The sequence below is a fragment of the Protopterus annectens genome, chromosome 4.part1 (genome assembly GCF_019279795.1).
Source record: "Protopterus annectens isolate FY-2018-M chromosome 4.part1, PAN1.0, whole genome shotgun sequence".
NCBI lineage: Eukaryota > Metazoa > Chordata > Ceratodontiformes > Protopteridae > Protopterus > Protopterus annectens.
In genome coordinates, this window is record NC_056734.1 from 3,562,127 (window position 1) to 3,587,384 (window position 25,258).

Below are 25,258 nucleotides of genomic sequence, written 5' to 3' on the forward strand. Positions count from 1 at the left end.
CACACACACACACACACACACACACACACACACACACACACACACACGATAAGTGTGTGTGGCATTTATATTGCGCTGTCGAAAACTCAAACTGTCGACAGCGTAATAATCGACAAGAAAATGTCGAAACCCCCAAACATCAAACACACACAAAAAAAAACACCCAAACACAACACAATTTGCTCTATGGAGGGGGCAAGCCCCCCTACTACTTAAATATACCAACTCTGAGATCGCACTACATTGCAGTAAACTGAAATCTTCCCTTATGGAGATTTCCGTTTACATGCGCGATGACTTTCGCTATCGACATTTTGGTGCCGACAATATCAGCTTCGATATTGTCGGCCTTCAACAGGGTGAAGTAGACCCGTGTGTGTGTTTATATTTATTTGTGTATAGAAAATTAGGGGTTTTGCTTTTAATTACAGCAGTCCAAGCCCTTTAAGAAACCTGGTATTTTTGTAATACGATCTGTTTCCTATATAGGACCACTACATCTACCCCTGGATTTGCGGTGGTTTGATTTAAAATGTACTGTTTATACAAAACTTTTGTTGGGCAGTGTTTATATTTTTGGGTAGGGTTTGTATTTTTGGCAGGGAGAACGTTTCTGTATGTGGTTCTTAAGATAACTCTGTGAAACTTGGTTGTATTTTCTGTCAGACTATTTTTCTTCTGTGTAGTACTGACATGATTTATGTTGTGTACACATTTTTAAATATGCACCGTTTGTGCAAACACTAAGCCGCGGTGGTAGAGCGGTAGCGTTTTTGCCTCACAGCAAGAGTTTCTCCTGTTCGATTCACGGCTGGATTGCCTTCTGTGTGGAGTCTGCATGTCCTCCCCGCAGTCAAGTGGCCTCCGAAACACATGCATAAATGGACATGCCTTCGCTGAAGGTTGGGCATTAGGCTGGCAACTCGGCACCATAAAAATCTACTGCCAATCATTAGCAGACCGGAGTAACGCTGTGCGACCCCTAACCGGGAAAAGCCAAAAAAGACAAACAACAAAACAGCTTGTGCATACACTGTGATTAGTTTCTTGCCAGTTTTATGTCAGACTGCTGGATTTTTAATGTTTAGGGAATCGGACATTCTCCAAGTCTTGGTATTTTATCAAAAGTGTACTGCTTGTGTGCACAATGTGGCAACTTACCTATTAGTTCTGTCAGACAAAATGTTCTGTAAAAGTGTGCTGACGATACATTTGAGACGGTTTCAAGTCTTTTGAAGATATAAAATTAGTGAAGATAAAACAGCTTATAGCTGTAAAATATGTATCAATACATTAATTGGTTCAGTAATACCCATATTTATGGGGACACGATAAAATGAAGTTAAAATTAAGGAGTATGTATTAAAATGATTCTGTTAATGTAGCTAAGGATGTTCAGGAAGAGACTAAAAAGATCATAAAAATTTGAGAAATGGGAAGCTGTGTTTAGCTCATTTATTCATCCCTGGTTTGGCATCTGTGTCTGTAATGGACACAGGCAACCTGTAAGTGGTTCATCTCCCAACTCCCTGCTTACAGTTATCAGGGGTATCAGAACTTGTCAGAGATTTGGGATGTGTGGCTAGGCTTAAAAAGACCCTTGTGGTCGTTAGCGTAATAAACACCTATGAACCTATGGATATGAACAGCAAGATACAAGCAGTGCAAAAGGTTTTAGTTCCTGTAGTTTTTATATATAGGTCACCCATATTGTTATCAACCAGAGGAAAAGTTGTGGGCAGTAATTAATAGAGTTGAAGGAGTTTATCTGGGAGGGGACGAGAGTAAGGGTCAAGTGATCCTTCATATAGAACAAAGTAGTTTAGGATTGCCTGATTTGAAGGGAAGTTTTAGAGCTGCACAGTTAAGGCTCATACATAACATAAGCAGAAGGCAACAATTCAAAGTGGAAAGGGATGATGAAGTGGGGGTGGGGGGGGGTCAGGAAATAAGGAAATAGTGGGATTTTGGATGCATATCCTTAAGGAAAATAGCAGCCATGTAGAATAGTAATATATTCATAAAGTACCAGAAACTATTCTGAGAGCTAAGCAAACAGAAGAATGGAGAAGGAGTTTGCTGATGGGGATGACTGCAATTAGGGGTACAAAGAATAGGCAAGAGGGACCTGGAATTTACTGGAGAAAACTGGCAAAGAAATCAAGGTGTTGGGAGCAAATAACTAGAGGGTAAGGAAATAGAATGGGAAGATGCCAAGAAGACATTTGGACTGCAGGGTAGAGACTGCATTCCCTGTCAAGGATTGATATCACAGTAAATAGAAAGGGATAAGGGAATCCCAAGTAAAAAAAAAAAAAAAAAAAGGTTTGAAAAAAATTGAGGGGCATCCTACCTATATTACTTGCCTTAACAAATTGACCAAAGATCTACTGGCCTTTGAAAAACGGATTAAAGATAAAATAAAATGTAAATTTAACAGGGATACCTCTGATTACCAAAGGGGCAAGCCCTTTGAACACCAAGGGATTGTTAAATTTTCTTATGGGGGCGACTTACTTACTACTACTCATATTAGGAGAAAAAGACCTAGATCCATTTTAAAGAAGATGACTACTCAGCCAAGTATTACTTCTGGGGATGAGTCATCAGCCACTGACACAGACAATTTTAACACACAGGCCTCACCGACACCTAAGAAACCACGGAATACTGACCACCCTTTAGAACTAGCAGGCATAGGGGTGGGAGGAAACACAAATGCAAGCACAGTAGAGGGACTTAAACACTGTTGACACAGCAGAACATGATTATAATATTCATAATATTTCCTCTGTCGTGCTAACAGATGAACAAACAAAACTGCTTAATAAAGGTCTCGGTTATCTCCTGGGTTTTTTCATTGATGAAAATATTATGGTGAATGATGATCTTGATTTTTGTCGCAGGTTAAACCTTAAAATGTTTTTCGGTTCCAGGGATTCTTCTCAAAAGTCCACAGAATTTAGGTTTGTCAAATCAGGATTTGTGCCTCCCATGAATAAATATGTTGGTGTTATTCAACAGGCAGTTCTCAAAGATCTTCATTTTAGGTTGTGTCATTCCAGTATGTTGCATCATAATCTTACAGTTGGGGAACAACAAGCTCTTACCGAACTTAAAAATAATGCTAACATTGTAATCATTCCTGCAGATAAGGGCTGGGCAGTTGTTATTATGGAAACAGATTATTATCTGGCTGAGGGAAATTAGCAGTTGTCTAACACTCATCACTATATGCACATGCCCATTCATCCCACATTTAACTTCAAAAGGGGATAGATTCATTTTTGAAATTAGCAGTTGATGAAGGCATTATTAAGAAGTCTGTGTTGCGTCAACTAATGGTGAATGATCCACAGAAACAAATTTTATACCTGTTGCCAAAAATACATAAATGCCTGGATAAACCTCCAGGAAGACCTATTGTATCTGGCACCGGATCTTTGACAGAACCACTTTCTGACTTTTTGACATACTATCTTAAACCCCTATTAAAGCATGTGAGAGCACGCATCCAGGACACTACTGAATTCCTTAGGATCATATCAGAAACTCAACTTGAACCAACATAGTTACTCTACACACTGGACGTCAAGGCACTCTACACTAACATTCCCCATTGGGCAGGGTTATTGGTGCTCCAGTATTGGTTGGAGAGGGCTAACCTTTATTTGGCTGGTTTCAACACTTTATTACTTTTGTATGGCCAAACATGTATCGTCTAAAAATGTTTTCTACTTCAATGGGGAATGTTATTGGCAAACTAAGGGCACAGCGATGGGTGCATCTTTTGCCCCGATCTATGCTGATATATTTATGGGGAACCTTGAGGAGCATCTGATATATGATATCATACATAACATATACATCAATGAGATGGACATTTGGAGAAGGTACCTAGATGACTTGGTGTGGCGTGCAGACCAACAATATCTGTTGGAATTTGTTCATTACTTAAACAAAAACAAATGGGGTACTAAATTGAATTGTGACATTCATTGCATTAACTTTTTGGATGTGACTGTCATCAAACAGGATAGTTTTCTTGCTACCAAGGTTTACAGGAAATATCCCCAATATAACAATCTGTTACATGCCACTAGTCTGCACCCACACCATACCATTCGTAACATACGGAAGTCTCAGTTTCTGCGTATCAAAAGAATACGTTCCGGTCAGGAAGATTTTGCAGTTTCTTAGCAAGATGTGATGCACAGGTTTCAAGTGAGGGGCTACAGACATCAGGATATACAGTCGGCTAGCTGGTGGGCATCTGATCAGGATACGATTCAGTTGTCAACTTGTAAGGATAGAACTTGTGTGGGTGAATCTGAGCTGACTAGATTTATCACGACTTATGGACGTAATGTCAATCTCATCAGGGAAGTCGTGTCTAAACATTGGAATATCTTAATGGCCAATGAGGAGCTTAATCAGGCATTGGGAAATCTGTGTCAATTTTCGTACCGTAGAGGTAAAACATTGGGATCATATTTTGCACATTACAAAAAGCCAAAAAGCGGGTAGTGGACAGTTAATTTGCCATCAACTGACCATTACAGAGAAGCGGCCACTGCACCTTTTGTAAATATATATATATATATATATATATATATATATATATATATATATATATATATATATAAATCAAAACAATTTACAAGTAAGAATTCGGGACAAGTTTGACACCCAATGTTTTGGTAACTGTGGATCTGACTGGGTTGTATATTTAGCCACTTGCACCTGCTCGAGCATTGGACAAACATCCCGAACTCCACATATTCAGATGTCTGAACATTATAGTGTCATCTGTAATAAATGTTTAACCAATGGCCCTATATAGGCACAACACTATACACAATATACTGCCCAGTTCCGTTTCATTGTTATTGACAAGATCCAGGGAGACAAAACTAATAAATTAGGCTGGCATTCTATTCTGAATACTAAAGAAAAATACTGGATAATTAAATTAGGAGGTCAATTCTCACCAGGATTAAATGATCATTTATAATTACTATATGTTTTCCTTAATTACACTGGAGGAAATGACTTAACAGGAAGTTGTGTTCTAATTACTATGTGTGTGCATATATATATATATATATCTTTGTATCATAGCATGTCTATTCACTGAAGAAGGCAAGTGTGCCGAAACCGGTATGATGCGATGTGATTAAAAACTTTTGATGCTATAACACTTTGGTGCTGACCTCCTTTTTTTGCATTTAATTTTTTTGGCCGTTTGCACCTGCTGTACTTGCGAAGGTGTTTGTCTCCAATAATCCTAAGTAAAGGCCTGCTCTGGTAGAGTTTTTAGTTGGTTTTAGAAGAGAGTCTGCTGTTAAAAAGGGATAATTAGTAGGTCATATAACATATTCCACGATAACTGTAGAAACCAGTCAGAGAAGGTTAGAAAAGATTGGGCAGAGAGATTAGATAAGCATTCCACAAGGAAACAATGGGAGGACATATGTATGTCTCCCAAGTATGCAACAAGGTCTAGAAGATTTAAGATTTTTTGCTTGAAGTTGTTTGCATAGGTATTTTTACACCCCAAGCAGACTCCTAAGATTTTTTTTATGGGGTAGATGCCAAATGGAGGTATGATGGGGAAGAAAGAGGTAACTTAGAACATGTATTTTGGTAGTATAATGAGTTGGCAAACTTTAAAAAATCCCTACAGAGAATGTTGTCAGACATATTGGGCAAGCAAATGGGTGTAACTAAGGATTTATTTTTTTAAGCTGTCATACAGGATCTGAATTGCCTAGACCTAGGAAGGCCTTAGTAAGTTTAATTCTGGTGGCTGCCAAAAAAGCATTTCCTAGAAAATAGAAATCAAACTCTATACCAATGGTATTTGAAGTATTGAATATTGTAGCAGAGATAAAATAACTGGAAGTGGGATCTTTACAAAGGTCTAGGAGCAAATTACATAGAAAAAAAAAATGGAAATTTGGGAACTATATGTCCAGAATAATATTTTGGAGGAGGAGTGAGGTTTAATGGAAGGCAGGAATTGAGCAATTTATGTAATAGGTTGGTACTAGGCTATCGGCCCTAGGGCCTATGCAAGCCTAGCCGTAACAATTCCCAATTCCCTGGATATTTCTTCCAACAATATTTACTTCTCTGGGCCCCTGTCTAGCAGGGCAATTGACATGATCCCCGGGGTGAATTTCCTATCTCCCATCCAATCATCAAGGTTCCTTTTGAAGAAGGCCAATGAGGCGCTCTGCTTGACATGCATGGGCAGTCTATTCCAGAGTATGGGGAGTCTCTGGGTCAGGAACCTATCCCTCCAGCTTGTTTTGTTCATTGTGATGACAAGGTTTAGATCCCTGGAGCGTGTGGCTCTGAGGGATTGGGATTTCTTAAGTGGAGAATGTCCAACAGCTCAGGGTTTGACATGGCCTTGTATGTTAAGCAGAGATTGCCTCTGAGTAGACGATATGCCACAGAGTATAGCTGGAGTTTTGTTTTTAGACGGTCAGCATATGGCATCTGCTTTAGGCCTGTGATTCTTTTAGTGAGGTATTTCTCTGGCCTTTCCAGCTGTTGCAGATGTTTTGTGAGGTACATACCAAACTGGGCATTATACTCTATAATGGGTCTAATGAGGGATGAGTACAGTGGGACAATTACCTCCTTTTTTCTGGATGAAAAGCCCTTAGTGATGAGGTGTGCCACATAGATGGATTTCCTGACTGTTGTGGCAATGTGGTTATCGAAAGTGAGACCACTGTCCACCTGTGTCCCTAAGTCTCTTATCACACTTTCGATGTTTAGCGTCCTGCCACCTATGTGGTAATTAATGGGTACATGTTTTTTTCCAAAGGGGATAACTATACATTTCTTGGCGTTAAGCTTGAGCCCATGGCTCTGGCACCAAGCATCTGTTTCTGTAAGGCTTTTTTGTAGAATATCCACATCATGTAGGGATTCAATAATGACCCCCAGTTTGCAGTCATCTGCAAACTTTGTTAGCCAGATTCCCTTAGTGTTGGCCTGTACTTCAGAGAAGTAGATGCCAAACAAGAGTGGTCCCAGGACTGAACCCTGAGGTACTCCACTTGTCTGGAGCTGGATTTGGAGTTGGCTACTTTTACAGTCTGGGTTCTGTCAGTAAGCCAGTTGGCAACCCATCGAGTGATGTAGGGATTTATGCCCAGCTTAGTAAGTTTATCTATGATTCCAGAGTGGGGGATTGTGTCGAAGGCCTTGGCAAGGTCCAGATAGGCTGTGTGGACCACCTTACCCATGTCCACAGCTCTGGAGACTGATTCGAAGATGTCAATCAGATTCAGGAGACAAGATCAGCCCTTCACAAACCCAAATTGGGTGGGGTCCAGTGTTTGAAAGTCGCCAATGTCTTTGTTTATAAGTTCCATGATAATGCGTTCCATGCCCTTGCAGATCAGGCTTGTCAGACTGATGGGACGGTAGTTCCCGGGATCCAAGGCGGGTCCTCCCTTGTGGAGCGGGATAACTGTAGCTGTGTGCCACTCAGTGAGCACGAAGCCTGAGGTGAGGCTTTGATTAAACATGGCACTTAGGTGAGGTGCCAGTTCATTTTGTAGTTCATGTAGTACACAGCCTGGGATGTCATCTGGTCCCATGGATGCTGTATTCTTAGCTTTGGAGAGTGTGGTTTCTACCTGTGTGGCCGTGATTATCAGAATTTGGCAATCTTTTAGTATTGAGATGGGATGTTGCCTTGATGGTAGTAATACAAAAGAATACATGTGATCTATATTTGTAACCTGGATCATGTTAATATGGTTTATTTTTTATATAAATGTATGTGTGCCTGTGTCTTGAGTGATAATTTAATAAATTTATTAAGAAAACAGTATAACAGAAAAACAGTATAACAGATAAAACATGTAATAGTTATCTCTAAGGCTTTTATATTTTTTATGAAACTGAATACCTTCACTCAGAAGTTAAGCACTGAAGATTCTCAAGTTGAGAGGCTGTACCCCAAGGCTTCTCCGAGCTTGAATCACAAAAGCAATACTAACTTAAAAAATACACATAACAAGATTGAATTCCAGCTGGCGAACTCAATCTAGCCAGGCAAGCTTCCAAGTCATTTAAGGGAATAAACCCTGTCCTTGATCTACGATCTCATATTTTCCTGTTGTGAAAGTCAAATAAAACCACTCAAGTCTTTCTTTTGTTTTTCAAAAGCTTTATTCTTGAAGAACGTTGGCTTCAGGAATCAAGTTTGGAATTCAGTCTTGTTAGGTGTGTTTTTTTTTTTAAACTGAATACCTTAAAAATATTGCTGTTGGAGCAACACTGATTTCCAGCTCTGTGTAAAGAGGTGACCTCTGTAGTATGTTTTTTTTTTTTTTTTTTTTTTTTTTTTTTTTTTATAACAAGAAAAGCAACCGTTCGTAAAGGGTCTGCTACCCCTTAACCTTTCTAAAGCTACTTATTTTTAAATAATAGATTTGGGGGTTTGGATGGTCTGAATTTCCTACTTGCAGGTGGAATTAACTGAAAACCTGTCAGCTGTTAGAACTACACCATCACTGTTCTGGTAGCCTAAGAGCTACTCAGACGCAGTCAAGAAGGTCTAATGTTCTGTGTTAACACACAACTCTGCAGTGTTTGGTGTTTAGTTGAGACCACATTGAAGGAGATGCTAACTAACATATGAAAGGGCAATTGGCTGTGTGGTATGCGTAATCAGTAGGCCTGTAAATGTTTCCTGCCATTCAGTTAATTGACAGAAATTTTCATTAGTGACGGTGCACACGTTCTCACTTGTTAGACAGATGTCTAACAGGTTTGAATGATATGTTACTTCTGAATGCGTTTTACAGTTGTAAAATAAGAATTCATTACTTAATGCATGACTAAAGGCTGCTGTTATTCGCTGCTTTCAGTTAGCCACTTAAGTATTAACATTGCAGTGTTTGTGGGCGACCACAAAAAACAGCGATTTTTTTTTTTTTTTTTTTTCACAGACGTTCCCGTTGTAGCATTGACTACAAAAGCTAGTAATATACCCTTATCATCTTGGTTTCTGGTGGAGCCAGGATGCTCAGACCACATCTGTTCCAAGGAAAGCAGCAGGGGGAGGCAAAAGGCCAACTCCAGGACCAAGGGGAAACCAAACCAGATACCAGCATAAAGGAGTACTGAGAATCAGTATAGGTTTTTTCTTCCTCTACTGTGACAACAGTGTAAAAGCAGAACAGGCAGAAATTAATTGATGAAACCTCCCTTTTTGTAATAGGGAAAAGATATCTACAGAACAATCTGCAAGACTTTTTGCTTCTTCAGAGGTCTGTTAGAGAAGCTTTGCACACTTCCAAGACATCAAAGACTAAACCTGGGAAGTTTCTTATTTATAAGCTAATGATGTTACCTTGCCTAAGGTATTTGTGAGATTGCTGTACTTGCACAGTATGTACTGGGGTGTGAGAGAAGATCTTAATCTGTTGTCAATTTTCATAGAGCAGTAGTATTTGGCAGTAGGTGGGGTGATAATGTACCATCTTGCCTGATGAGTTAGTGCATCATTATAACCATTGGAATGCCCACAAAGTTTTCTCACCAGGAGAATCCAAGGTATAAAAACATTGTCCTATATGCGTCGCCTTAAAGCCCTATCTGTGTACCTTGTCTACTGCATGTTACTGGGAAGCATAAGGCATCCTTGGATCCAGCTCTGATGAACCTTTTGCACATCCACAAAACAAACCGTATAAGAACTATGAGATCCAAGGATTTAAAGTTTGCTTGTGATCTAAGAAGTGTTGGTGAGAGAGATGTCTCAAAGGGTTCCCATGCTCTAGAACAGGCACCCCATCCATATGAAGCAGATTCCATCCCTAACCCTGTTTAAGTTTAACCTTGACTAGTGAATGGGAGATCTGAAATTCACCCGTCTGGTCTCCATGTCTCTGGTACTGAGGCAGACTGTAATGCCCAAGCTAATATAGTCCCCCATAACGTCTAGAAACTTCATAACTAAAATAACCCCTCTTAGTAAATGTCCATGATAAATAGGAACACAACTGGGTTGGCATGCATGATTAGGCTTATAAAAAGGCCCTGGTGGTTGTTAGCTTAGTGTGTACCTGTGAGTCTATTGTGTTATCAGAGTGAGTGTCTGTGCGCATGTGTATGTTCTTGTAAGTGGTGCAGAAAAATTGGGATGACTTTGTAGACACTGAGCTCCATTAGACTGACTTGCGGTCGCCACTAAGAAGGAGTGCGTATGCGCAAAACTAATAAATTAATACACTGAGCAATCTACACCAGCAGAGCCTTATCTGTTTCTCCTATGTATGGTGGGACAAGACAGCTGAAGTACATCCTGCCTGCATATTATAACTAATGCACAACATCTGATGGCATTTCTTTAAGACTACTTTGAAATACACTTCTCCAAAGCTTCATAGTGTAGTATTTTAAAAGCTGATTTTTTCAGAATTAAATAATTTTAAACAAAAAATTGCCATTTATCATTGTCATAACTTGTTTTTCCATGGGTTGCTCATTGAAATTTAGTTGTGAGGGACAGGTTATAGACAAGTGTTTAAACTATTGCATTGTAATCATTGATTTAGACTTCAGGCAAAGCAGTAGCCACAAGGTATAACATGTCATCCTGTAAATTATTGCAAATGTTAATATTGTGTTATCCTTTAACGCTCTTCTGTTTGTTATTGTTTATTCATTAACACATTTTACTTTTTATTTTTCCTTTTAAATGTTATTTTATCTGCCTCTGTAAACCATGGTGTGTGATGCAGCATTAAGTTGTTTAAGATTTATCCATTTAGAGTCAATTTTTAGGAAGGAATGTGTGTGTCGGCATGAAATAATTTATCCCATTTTTTTTCACTTCATGAACGGTTTGTATGTAATTGATATATATACTTTAATTTGTTGTGCAAAGCATTTACGGTGCTTTTTAAATGTTTGACCATAGGTTTGACCTTGCCAATTCTAATCTAAATGATGAACATGTGAACAAGATGAATCCTCATCATATCCCAGATGTGGTAATTTTTATTTTCTAACATCTTCATTGTTACAATTTACGTAATAATATATGTACGCATACATGAATAGAAAAACAATCCTTAGTGACATTTTTAGTATTTTCATGTAGTATGCATGTATGGTTTCTTTTTAACAGTCATCATTTACTCCAGTGTTACATACATTTTGAAATTCCTGCCTTCTCTTAAACTTCACTCCACCTCCTGAACATTATCCTGCATGTGTTATTCCCACAAATTTCATTCATTTCTATGTAATTTGCTCATTCCCTTTTCTAAAGATCCCACCTCCTGTTCTTTTCTCTCCTTTACAGTATTCAGTACTCAAATTAGTTAGATTTTTATTTCTTTTATTTTAGTAATTGTTTTTTTGGCACCAAATGGCATTAAACCTAGGAGTTCATTGGTGTGACTAAGCAATTCAGATCCTATGTTCTAGCTCAAAATGATTTTCTTATTTACAGCCAGTTGATCCCATAACATTTTTGACCAAGTACTCCATAATTTTTAATGTCTGCCATCTCTTTACACACCCCAAAACATGTTTCCAGTTACCTCTTGTCTTTCCCATCAGGTCCTCCAGTGTGTTCTTACCTACCCGAGGAAAAAATCTTTAAAGTTTGCTTGTGGAGTATAAAATAACAGTGCTAACACTTGCAAGTAAAACTTTCTGGACTTAACATACTTGGGAGCTATCCAGATGTTCTTCATTATTTCTTTTTAAGCTGCCTTTCCAGTCTCTTGTCTCAAATCTTTTTTAACCTGTTGTGATCAATTCTTAGTTATGTAGTATTTTATATTCCCTACTAATTATCCCTTTTCAACAACTTCTGTTTTAGACTCAGCAAAAAAACTGTACCAGAGCTGGTCTTCAAATTAACCCTCCTAGATCCCTTTCTGTTTGCCTGTACTTTGATATCAGTCCCTTGTAGGGAAGGCAGTCTCTAACCTGCAGTCCAAATTTCTGTTTTGCCTCATTGAACTTTATTACCTTTCCGTGTATTAGCTCCAAATACCATACCTTGGTTCCTTTGCCAGTTTTCTCAAGTAAATTCCAGCCATGTCTTTCCTATTTTATATCTCTTAATTTGTAGTCATTGTTGGCAAAATCTCCTTTCTCCACTCTTGTGTTGGCATAGTTCTTATGCTCATAAAGTAGTAGGAAGTAGTCTTAATGTTCTGTAAGGTGATGGCGGTTCTCCTTAAGGACCTGTAGCCAAAATCCTACTATTTCCTTATATCTCAGACTTACCCACTTTCATCATCATCCTTTTCCACTTTGATTTATAACATTCAGCTTGTGCTGTAACATTCTCATTGCATTATGTATATGCACCTCATAGGTTCATAGGTTGGTACTAGGCTATCAGCCCTAGGGCCTATACAAGCCTAGCCATAACAATTCTCTGGCTATTTCTTCCCACATTATTTACTTTCCTGGACCCCTGTCTAGCAGGGCGACTGACGTGATCCCTGGGGTGAATTTCCTTTCTCCCATCCAATCGTCAAGGTTCCTCTTGAAGAGGTCCAAAGAGGCACTCTGCTTGACATGTATGGGCAGTCTATTCCAGAGTCTGGGGAGTCTCTAATACCTAATAATAATACCTAATCTAATACCTTAACTGTATAGCTCTAAAATCCCTTCAAACCACATAATCCTAATCCATCTTGCTGTATGAGGAGAGTCCAGTATATCTTACCCTCCCAAATAAATTCCTTCAACTCTGTTATTGTCCACAGCTTTTCCTGTGGTTGAAAAATATGCCTGACCTGTATTTAAAACTAGAAACTAAAAATATATTCACTGTTTGTATCTTGCTATCCATGTCTATAATCAAGAACTTTCAGTTTCTCAGTTTTTGTATTATCTTTTCTTTAGTCTTTTCCCACACATCTTTAGCTGCCATAATATAATACTTTTAATACATACAAGCAAATACTTCATTTTATGTCATCATTAATATGGGTATTGCTGAACCCAATCCATGTGTGGGTATGTAGTGTATTGCTATAGCCTTTGTTTTATCTTTATTAATTTTATGTCATGAAAAGACTTGAAACTGGCTGTTCCACAAGGCAAATAATATCATCTGCAAATAAAGCCCACTATAGTTTTATAGGTGAGTACTAGGCTAGGGTGCCTTTGCAGGCCATTTTAAGCCTAACCAATTTCCCTTTTGGTGGTCGAATTAACATTTAGTGTTAGATTGGCCTTACCCATCCTGTTTATAGTTATATATTACCCATAATGAGAATAACTGGAATCATACAGTAACTATTTTTTGGTGACCTCTGCAGTGATTAAAGCATTTAGGAGCTGCCTCTGTCCATTAGTAATACAGGGGAAGTCCTGGGGTCTTTTTTTTTTTATTTCCCATCCAAAGATCCAAGTTGCACTTGAATATGGACAGAAATGAGCTTTGTTTTACATGGATGAGAATTCTGTTCTAGAGCAGTGGTGTCCTCTGCAAGATAGAACTGTCACTCCAAACATTCGGTTGATGTTGTAGACAAGGTTTAGATCACTAGACAGAGTATTTCTGATGCCATTTGATATCCTGATGTGCAATAAATCCATCAGCATTGGGTTGGAAGAAGCCTTGAATCTTAGACATAGGTTGCCTCTTAGCAGTCTGTGGGATACATAGTATAGTGACAGGCTTATGTAGGACATACTGTTTAGGCCTTGTATCCTTTTAGTAAGAGATCTCTGTGGGTGCTCCAGTGGCTGCATGTGTATGAACAGATACATGCCGAAGGGGCATTATACTCCTTGACTGGCCTAATGAGGGCTGAGCAAAGGGAACAATGATATCCATAGATCTAGACACAGTATCTTTGTTTATAAGCTGTGCAGTATAGAAGGACTTTTTCAACAATGGACATGGTTGAAAGTTAGGTCACTGTCCACATATCTTCCCAAATCCCAAACAACTAGGTTAACTCTTATGGGCATATTGCCATTGTGGTAGTTCCCAGGGTGGATGACTTCCCCAAAGGATGCAGTATTGCATTTTTTTGAATTTCTTTCAGTCCATGATTTTGACAAGTTATTTGGGACAAACCTTTGGCAAAGTCATTTTGGGGATTCAATGACTGCCTCTAGCTTACAGTCATCTGCAAACGTAGTCAGCCAGTGCTTTTTGGTATTAATTTTTGTGTTAGAGAAGTAAATGTTGCATAGGAGAGGTCCCAAAAAGGAACACCGGGGGACTGCACTGTTGACTGATCTCTTTGTGGAGATAACTTTCCATGTTTTGATTTCCTGTGTCCTATCTTTGAGATGGTTAGCAATCCAGTGGGTGACATATGAGTTTATTCCAAGTTTATTGAAATTTTTTTACTATGCCTGAGGGAAGGTATTGTCAAAACTTTGGCCAAGTCATTGTATGTGGTGTTTACCATTTTGCCTTCATCCATTTCTTTGGTGACCTGTTCAAAAAAGTCCACCAGGGTGAATAAGCATGACCTGCCCTTGAGAAATCCTTACTGAGACGGTCTAGTGTTTGGAGGTTTCCTATGTCCTTTATTAGTTCCATGATGAGTCTTTCCATAGCTTTGCATATTAGGCTGGTCATTCTTATGGGTCTGTGGAAGGGCCTTCCTTATGCAAGGGAATGATCATAGTTGTTCTCCATTCACTACCTGGAAAACCTGTTTGGAGGCTGAAGTTGAACAGTGTTGATAAGGGTGTGGATAATTCATACTTCATACTGTTTAAGATGCATCTAGGGATATTGTCAGGTCCCATTGATGTGGTATTTTTAGCTTTTGATGGCACCTTTAGCACTTAGACATGTGTGATAGATGGAGGTGAGCTAGTTTTAATTGTATCTTTAGGGGGAGAGAACGGTAAAGATAGAGCTTAATTTATCAGACAGTAGATTCACTATATCTTCAGCCTTCGTGTAGTTAAACATCATTCACAGTCAGCTCAGCGCATTCCTGTGTTGCACTTTTGAAGTTATGAATTTAACTAAAAAGGCCTTGTGATTGTCTTCAGCTTGGGTAACTATTTTGACATCAGATTTAGCTTTGGTAGATTTTATTGAACTCCTGCGTTTATTTCAGTGATACAAGGACTGTATCATTCTGGGAATTGCTCTTTTTACTTTTGGTCACAGTTCTCTTTTATTGTGAAGGTTGTTGGTATTACCACATTGTGGTTTTGTTTCTGGGATTTGCTCTGCACTTACAGGGTATAGATGTATCTGTGTGGCTGTTTGTGCTTATGTAGTGTGGTTGGTGTATGTTCCCATGTATTGGATGCAACTAACTGGGTTTGGTGGGGAACTGAAGATGAACAGTTTATCACTTGAGTAGGTAATTTGTCTGAGAGAAATTTCTGAAGGTACCTTGGGTGGAAGTAACCTCTGGTTTCAATTTTATTTCAAAAGGAGACTGCTTTGTGGTCAGACCTAATAACTGATGAAGATACTCAAGGGATAGTGCAAGATGCTGCCATATTAGTAAGGACAAAATCCAGGATGCCCCCCCAGTACTTTGACTAATTGTTCCATGATGTTTAAATTGACAAAGACCAGGAATCTCTGATTGTGCACTAGTGGTGGTGTAGATTTTCCAGTCTATAGTTGGATAGTTCAAATCAGCTAGGAAAAAGGTATTGGATTTAATACTGAGTGATTCTAGTTCCTGCAGGTAGGTGTGACTTTCCTGGGTTATAGAAGAGCATTCTTTAACAAACTGTTATATGGTATTCATTTTTAAAGAACTAACATCCTCCTACTCATCATCAACCCCTTTTTCCCATTTTTGTGGGGTTGGGATTTTGCATCAGATGTCACCATCTCTACTGATGCAGAGCCACTGTTCTACCTTCTTTGACAATGATGGTGGACTGTTGTAGGACTTCTTTCTCACAGTTCATCCATCTCATTGTCTTTTTTTCCTTCTTCCTGAATCTCCTAAATAATTTTTACCAGATCATATTTTGCTTTCCTGTAAATGTGATTCATCTTTGTATTCTGATGTTCTTCGTGTTTCACTGTTGTAGTCATCACACTTGATTTATCTGCCTGCAGGTAGCCCTCAGTCGGCCCGAATACCAGAGACTTAGTATTTCTGCTTTGGTTGCTGTCGCTCCAGGTCTGACATCAGGGTTATAAAAGCAGGCAGCCGATGCCATTACATCAGTCTTTCATGCCGAAGAGCCCGAAGTAGAAGCAGTTCGCACAAGTGCTGGTCGGCCGCAACCTGAGTTTTCGTTATCAAAAAGAATTATCCTGAAGTCTTCTAGAGCTAAGTACCCCGTTGAGGATCCTTTTCTCTTGCTCTAACAGATGTCAGAAAAAGTTAACACTTGTCTTGCCTGTGGAAAGCAAATACCACACCGAGATTTTCATTCTTACTGCATCACTTGTTTAGGCCCAGACCAGGACATCTTTAGGCCCAGACCAGGACATCCCTCGCTGTCGGTTTTGTGCATTGTTCAACGCCCGAACTATTCATCGCCGGGCCCTTATTGTTACTAAATACTTTCATTCTCGTTCTCCATATTCTAAGAATGCTTCGGTAAACCATCCGACTACCGATCTACCGAAAAAAACATAAGGATAAAGACAGAGACAGACCGCACAGGTCCAAAACTGCCGACGCTTCCGTTAAGCTAGTCGCCAGTTCACTGGCACTCAGTGAGGCACTTTTACAGCCCCTGATGCCTGCTTCAGTGGATTCACAGGCCTCTACTGAAACCCGTTCGGAGTCCGGTATGCCGCAAGACTCTTCTTCGGAACTTGCGGATGTCTCTACCTTGAATGGGTCCGGAGCCACTGAGCAGGCATTGGCTTCTGAGAAGTTCTTTGCGCTACTGATATTTGACACAAACCGACGACTTCATTCGCATCTTCAGTTCTGTCTAAAACTACAGAGTTTCTAAGGCCAGGAGTACATGCTACACTTAAAAAAATGACGACCCAAACTCATGCACCTGCTTCCCTGCCATAACATCAAATGCTTAAAATGGCAGAAGACCTTATTATGTTGATTAGGGGAAGTCAGCCTTCCCCTGCTAAGAGAAAGAGACCTGTCCCCAGCAGCTTTAACAGACCAAGAGTCTGACGACTCTGAGGAATCTGATTATGAAGACATGCCTTTATCTGCTTAGGAGGATTCAGATGCAGAGGAATCTATTCCCTCTGTTTCTCCTCCAGAGGATTTTTCTTTTGTGGAAACTTTACATACTTTGAGAGCATTTCCGCTGGGAATGCCAAGACTATCCTCAGTCCAAAAAGAGACTCGGAGAATTTCTAGACTTGACAACATAGGCCTTTAGCAATACCCCCAGTCTTGGATGTTTGGATGATGTCTTTATGGAATCCAGTTTAACTCCTGATACTTTATCCCCTGTTCCTAGAAAACCAGACAGGTACTACAGAGCTGAAAACAACACAAGCACAAAAATAAGAAAATATATCCAAATGGAAAGAAAACAACTGCCAGTATATCCAAACGTTTATTCCACTTGCTTCTCTCTCTCTCTAGCACCTCGGCTTCAGAAAGCCTTCAAGGGGTACTTGAAGGTACTACAGAGCACCTGACTCTCACAAATTCCTTTTCAAAAATCCTACTGCTGACCCAGAGGTCATCTCCCAGGGGGTCTAAAAGTATCAAAGCAACTACTGGTAAGAATCTCACCCCTTCGGACAGGGACTCCAGAGCTTTAGACAGATGGGGTAAGAATGTATACACCTCTGCAGCTGTTGCCATTAGGGGTTTGAATTGCCAGTTTCACATGCTGAAGTACCAACAACATATTATGGAATTTATTAAGCAAAAAATAGCTACCTTTATGGACTGTGCAGAAAATAAAGAATTACAAGAGCTTATGCATTCTGCAAGCCAAGTCAGCAAGCATATATTGCAGTGTGGCTCTGATGCCCTAGAAGCATCTTGCAGGGCAGCAGTCACTGGTTTTGAACTGAGAAGGCATGCTTGGCTTAAGGAGCAAACTTTGCCAGACCATGTCAAATCAAAATTACTAGACGCTCCTTTGAATAAGGACAATCTGTTTGGCACCAAAGCAGAAGAGGTTCTTAAAAAGGTCGAAGAAAAAGCTAAACCTATACAGACAATCAAAGATTTCTTGCAAGCACAGCTTCCTAGATTCAGTAGGCATTGCCCCTCGAAACATTGGTCCTTTCCAGCCCTCTCAAGGCCATCTCAAACTAGACTCAGGGGAAACAGACCCCCCCCCCCCCAGACTACAGGCTCAGAGTATGCAGAGTTGTAAGCAATGGAATGCCTCCACTTCAAAAACAGGGAGTTCTAAGCCACCCCCTTATGGGAAGAATTCCCAATGACTTCTCAACTCCACTCCCCAGCCATGCCCAACTGCTTGTGCCCCTAGGAGGAAAACTTGCCCATCATGCTAAAAGACTGGACTTCCATCACCAAAGACTGATGGGTCCTCAACATTATATCCCAGGAGTACAAATTTTACTTCCACTCACTGCCAACCCCAAAAGGGTTCCCAGATCTCCTCCAAACCAGTGGGCAGAGGCACAAAACCAAGTTCAATCCCTGTTCTCTCTCTGTAATGGCAATTCAGTCTGTTCCTGCGGAACAGATAGGTCAAGGGTTCTATTCCAGACTTTTCCTGGTACCCAGAAACGAGGGCACTTGGCGTTCAATCCTAGATTCTTCCAAGGATAAAAAACTGGCAAATACAAATCCTAGATATTTCCATCCTAAGCACCTTCTTGGTGGTACCAAAATTCATAATGCTCACCCTGCAGTAGCTTCTTCCTATGCTGGCCAAAGATGCCTGGATAGCTACCCTAGGCTTAAATGAAGCCTATCTGCACATCCCTATAAGGGACTCCTGCAGGAAATTTCTGCGCTTCAGGGCAGGATCTTTGCATTATCAATTCTCTGCACTTCCCTTTGGCTTATCCACTGCTCCCAGAGTATTCTCAAAATGCCTGGCTCCAGCAATTGCTTACTGCAGACAGAGAAAAATTCAAATTTACCCATACTTGGACGTCTGCCTGATCCGGGCAGACAGTCAGGAAATGCTTTTGCAGCACCTGACATTTGTAAAAAAATCTTCTAACGTCTCTGGGGTACACCATCAACGAAAAGAAATCAAAACTAGCCCCCAGTCAAAAGATTGTATTCCTGGGAGCAAGCTTGGACACAGCATCCCAGATGGCATTCCTTACACCAGAAAAACAAGTCTATCTGACAGACTACTTCACTCAAATGGCCACCAGAACCCAGCTATTTGCAAGGAAAATCCTGCAGGCCCTAGGGTTCATGACCTTATGCATCCTACTAATTCCATATGCCAGACTGCATATGAGGAAACTTCAATGGTACTTAAGTCTTTGGTGCCAGCATTCCCAGGACCTGGAAACCATCATTCCTATCATACCTTGTCTTAAGGACAGAGTTTCTTTGGTGGGCAGCAGCATGCAACCACAACAAGGGACTACCCTTTACTCAACCCCACGCCGCCCAGACCCTAACCACAGATGCATCAGATTATGCCTGGGGGGCACACCTAGATGACAAGTGCATTCAGGGCCACTGGAGCCCGTCAAATTCATCTGCAAATAAACCAAAAAGAGATGCTAGCTGTGCAGCATGCTCTAACAGCTTTCAGATCCCTACTCTCACCAGGACCCCTGCTAATAAAAACAGAACACCAGTTATGTGGTACATCAACAAGCAAGGGGGAACCCACTCTTACCCACTCTACAGGCTAGCCATGGCTCTGTGGGACACAGCCCTGGACATGCAGGTCCATCTGCAAGCTAAATTCTTGGCAGCCAAACAAAACAGACTGGCAGACGACTTAAGCAGAAATCTCCTAGACCCACACAAGTGGCAGCTACAGCCCAGAACCTTCAGCCTTCTGATTCAGAAATGGGGGACCCCAGAGGTGGATCTCTTTGCCTCCCCCTGCAATCACCAGCTCAGCAAATTTTGCACCAGGACACCTCATAGCAGGGCCAGGAAAGTGGATGCCCTATCCTTCCAATGGGTAAACCTCTCTATGCATTTCCCCCTCTGCCCCTTCTCTCAAGAATAATGCTCAAGATAAGATGGGACAGACCAAGGACAATTCTGATTGCCCTGGACTGGCCATGCCAGCATTGGTACCCACTCCTGTGTAGACTGTCACCGGTGCCACCCTGGCACCTACCCCAGAGCCCCACCCTGCTCACTCAGCAGGGGGGGACAGATCTTGCATCTGCAACTGCAAACCCTAAATCTTGCAGCCTGGCTTATTTCTTTAATTCTCTCCCAGTGACCAGCCTAAGCAAGCAGGTACTGGACGTCATCCTTGAAGCCAGAAGACCCAGTACAAGGAAATCCTATGCTGATTGCTCCTGGATTCAGTCTGAAGGAGAGGACACAACTCTGTCCTCCCTATTTCTAATCCTGGATTACTTAGCAGATCTACTCCACAGAGGCTTATCCTTTTCCTCCATTAAGATCCATGCCTCTGCCATCTCGGCTCATTACAACTCTGAGTCACCCTTATTCTCTCACCCCCCCATCAAACAGTTCCTGAGAGGGGCAAACAACTTAAGGCCACCAAGGAGAGCACTAAACCCTGTTTGAGACCTTAACTTTGTACTGGAAAAGCTCACACTGTCCCCTTTTGAGCCTGCAGTGTCAGCAGACTTAAAAATTCCTCTCTTGGAAAACAACATTGTTCCTGGCCATCACTTCAGCAAGAAGAGTGTCTGAGCTACAAGCACTTATGGCCGTGGAACCCTTCATAATTTTTCATGCTGACAGGGTCTCCCTCAGGACCAGTCCTTCCTTTATGCACAGAATGGTGTCCGGTGTGGCTCTCAACCAATCTATCCATTTGCCAACTTTCTTCCCTAATCCTCAAAATAAAGGGAAAGGATCCTGCACTTCTTGGATGTGCACAGACAGCTCAGATTCTACCTGGATAGGACTAAGCCCTTCAGGAAATCTGACCAGTTACTATTCAGTTTTGTGCCAGGGGCAGAGAGCAAGGCCATTTCAAAACGGACAATTTCCAAATGGATAGCACACTGTATCCATTTCTGCTGCAAACACCATGGGAAACCAACCCCTCATTCCACTAGAGCAACTTCTACCTCTACAGCATTCCTCATGGGAGTCCCTACCAGGGACATTCTGGAGGCTGCTACCTGGAGTTCTGTACACACACTCACCAAGCATTACCACCTGCCTATATTTTCCAAATCTAGGGTGGGTTTTGCAACTGCAGTCCTGCAGGGCATACTAGCCAGCCCAAACACTTCTTGACTGCCTCCACCCTTTCTACAGCTTTGGGAATCAACCCAAGTGTGATGACTGCAACAGTGAAACACGTAGAACATAGTACAGTTGTGTACACTTAACATAAATGTAGATGTTCGAGTGTATTCACTGTTGCAGTTCTGGTTTACCTCCCTCCAGTCTCCTTCTCTTTCTCTCTCCTCCCTGTGTATACTACTCACCTTTTGCAGGGATATTGGTATTGGTATTTACTTTTTACTGGTGGAGATTTTTCCACCATAGCTTAGCTCCCTGTTGGGGGGCTTCTGACATTTGTGGCAAGAAAAACTGATGTAATGGCGTCAGCTGCCTGTTTTTATACCCCTGACAACCTGACGTCAGACCTGGAGCGACAGCAACCAACGCAGAAATACTAAGTCTCTGATATTCGGGCCAACTGAGGGCTACCTGCAGGCAGATAACAAGTATGATAACTGCAACAGTGAATACACTCTAACATCTACATTTATGGTAAGCGTACACAACTGTACTTTCTTGTTCTTTGCAATTGAAGCAAATTTGACTTCTGCTCCGATGCCATCCTTTCACCATCTGTCCCATAAAGTGCATCCTACTATACCCACACCATCTCCACCTTAGACTTTCTTAGAAGCACTGCATTGGTTTCTCTACCACACAGAGGCACCAGTCATATCTCTGTTTTATACACTTTACTTTTCAACTTCTTTAGCATTTAAGAAGTATTTAGACAGTTTGATGGGTATTCATGAATTTACCCGAAGTATGACTGGCCTCTTTCACCTTGAAAAAGGATAAACGTTCTGTAGGTGGGTATTAGCAAGGCATAAATAGCCACATGGCCCAGTCGCCTTGTACGTTCTGTGATTTTTGTTGCACACAACCTTGCACTTTGTGCCGGTTGGCTGTACCATCTCTGATTTTTTTTTTTAGCACTGCCTACCTAATTTAGACTTCCTTTGTCTTCAATCACATCTTCCAGGTACTTGAAACTGTTAATCTCTTCCCCTAGTTTCCATTCTCTTTCAAGTTTTAACTTTTGATTTCATCCATTTGCTGCCATGACTACTGTCTTGTCTGTACTTTTTTCATCCCGTGTGCTTTCAGGTTTGCATTTGGTCCCCTGTGACTTACTAAAGGTCCTGTTGCAGAATATGCTTGTAGTAACACATTGTCTGCGTACAGGAGGTTTGTTCTGTCCCCTCCACCTTTTTTTAATGTAGTGTGTCACCAGTGTAAATGGGTGTGGTATCAGAACTAAACCCAGAAGCCGAGACCTGCATTGCTGAGGAGCCAATCCCTTCCTAAGTGTGTTAAAGTGGAGCTGATGGATGCTGATTTGAATGAAGTGTTCCTCTTGGGCCCCATTTGGAAAAGATGTTTAAGAACTTGAAGAGAAGGGGAAAACTATGTAGTCTGTTGAAGACTTTCTTTAATACACTCCCCAGGTTATGTAAAACATGGCCCTTCCCTCCCAAGCTTGGCAAAGGAAAAACACAGAAAGGGAAGAGGGACACTTTACTAAAAAGTGTCAAACCAACTCCAGAAGCAGACCTGAGAAGTCACAGACCCAAGGCCCCAGCATGGAAATTAATATGACTGTATACTACTTGCAAACCATCACAACTTTCCCAACCCCCCCTTCCACAGGAAAAAAATAAAACCGGCAGAAGACTCTCTATTCCCAAAACAATGGGAAGAGATCACTCAAGATAAAATCGGTTTTAGAAGTAATATCCAGTTTACTGACGGCAATTTCAAAACATTCTCATATTCATGTATATTTCCCTGTCCAAGCAACAAAGACATCTTATTCTTCCTCAGGTAAAAAGTCACTTAATGTAAAGTTGGGATGAGAAAAAGATGGGGACAGGATTATATTCCAGGGTTTTTAGTTCCAAAAAAAAAAGGGTCTTGAAAATCCTTTTACCTTTGCCAAGACAGAACAAATTCTTAACTCCAAATTTCAAAGTATTGACATTGCGAAAAGCTACTAACTCTGATCCTTCCAGGAGCCCTTATAGTAACTCTTGGTTTGAAGGATCCCTAACTTAACAGGCCATAGCTCAATGACATTGTCAGTTCCTTCATCTTCAGGCAGTGAGAGGTCTCATTTGCATTTCTGTCCTTTGGCTTGTGTACTGTGCCCAGAGTCTTCACAGAGAGCCTGGTTCTAACAATTATCTTGTGCAGGAAAAGGGTACAAACATTTATCTTTTCCTGGATGACTGCTTAATTCAAACTCCTTTTCTGGAGATCAGCAGTGCAATTCAAATCATATTAAGCTGCTCCCTGGTTCACCAAGAGTTCTGTTACTACCTGCACATTCTAAAGGAGTACATAAAATCCTGCACCAGAATTTATTGCATAGGTAAATGGGAAGAGGTTCTCCCACTGATACTGGCTCAAAAGACCTCAAGCCCATTCAAGCTCAGCTGTCTGTGTTCCTCAATTACCTGCCAAGACCTTTTCAAAGAATGCTTGCCTTTAGTGCATCTGTCAGAGAGCATGCCTCAACCATTTCGGCTTTTGTACTATTAAATCTTCCTGATTACTCTCAGCTGCTTTTGAAACAGTTCCTCAAACATGTCCTCTACTTGAGACCACTCAGAGAAGAATGGCTTCTCCATGGGACCTAAATTTTGTACTGGAAAACCTTCCACTGCAAATCTTTGAACCAGCAGCCTGTGTGTGCCCCATTAAGATGCTGACATGGAAAACTGCCTTCCTTTAAGCTTTGACCCTGGATTGATATAGCTGTGATTCAAGCCTTAATTTGCAGAAAGTATTTTTTTTTATCTTTCACAAGGACCAGGATCACTGTATGTACTAATCCTACTTTCATGTCCAAGGTAGTATCTGAACTCCATCTGAAGTAGGCAGTACATTTACCATTAATCTATCCATCCCTGCATAACAAAGTCTTTTGTTTGAACAGGGCACAAGTCAAAAAGAACAGACCGACTTTTTGTTGCTTTTGCAAAGGGAAAATTTGCAGGAAAAACTTAAAAAAACAAATAAAAAAGCCATTTCAAAATGTATTGCTACCTGCATGGATATCTGTTAATTCCACTAAAGTAAACGAGTATCTAATTCGGTCAGGGCTGAGTATTCTAGGGCTACAGCCACCACCACAGCCTAAGTATTCACTCAAATTCTGGAAACGGCAACTTGGCCCTCTGCTCACACTTTAAGACCAGGGCAGGGTTTGTCTGTTCCATTCTGCAGGGGCTACTGTTTCCTGGCCCTGTCACAAGCAAATCATCCAACTTGCTATTCTCATAATCATCCCAAGTCATTATTACAATGGTGTGTTGTAAAGAACGTATTACACCTGTGTTAGGATCTTACTATAAATCCAGATGTTCAAGAAGATTCACTGCTCCAGTACCACTTCCTCCCCCCCAGCACCCCCTCCCATTCTTTCATTCCTTCCCTAGAATTAAGATGGGTGCCCTATTTAACTTCCTCTATCCCTTGTTAGTTCTTTGCCCATTAACACTGGTCTGAGATAGATCAAAGCAGGTCATGGTCTGGAATTTGGGAGATTGTGATTGCATTCTGGAACAGTAAAGGCCTAAAGGTGGCACCAGTTTGAGTACCCTTTACACCACCAATGTCCTTACATTGGAAGGAGAGGGCATCTGCCAGACCATGGGGAAGAGATTGATCTCTAGTATTCAGGCTGGTCTCAGGCTCCTGCAGGCAGGAAATCCCAAGATTCACTAGTGTAACAGTAAGTGTACTAGCGCCTACATGTAAGTTCCAAATACAGCTGCAGTTTTTCTGTCCTGGAGCCAGTTAGGATCCACCATTAAATGTGTGTGGGATGGGGGTAAATTCCCAGCCCTCTGAGACAGAGGCAGCTCTGAACGCAGGTGCAATATGATTGAAGGTAGCCTTCTTTATCCGTCTGATGATGATCAGCTTTGTCAGGAGGAGCTCAATTCCAGTAAGAAGACTTA

General features: G+C 41.0%; 1 protein-coding gene across 1 annotated transcript in view; it reads left to right on the forward strand.

Moving 5' to 3' along the window:
• The window catches only part of NMD3 (NMD3 ribosome export adaptor), a 761,058-nt gene that overhangs the window by 629,553 nt on the left and 106,247 nt on the right, over positions 1 to 25,258 (forward strand). Inside the window, exon 13 of the mRNA XM_044069978.1 lies at positions 10,958 to 11,030. Coding sequence (XP_043925913.1) covers positions 10,958 to 11,030 — 73 coding nt within the window. The remainder of the gene's footprint in view (positions 1 to 10,957; positions 11,031 to 25,258) is intronic.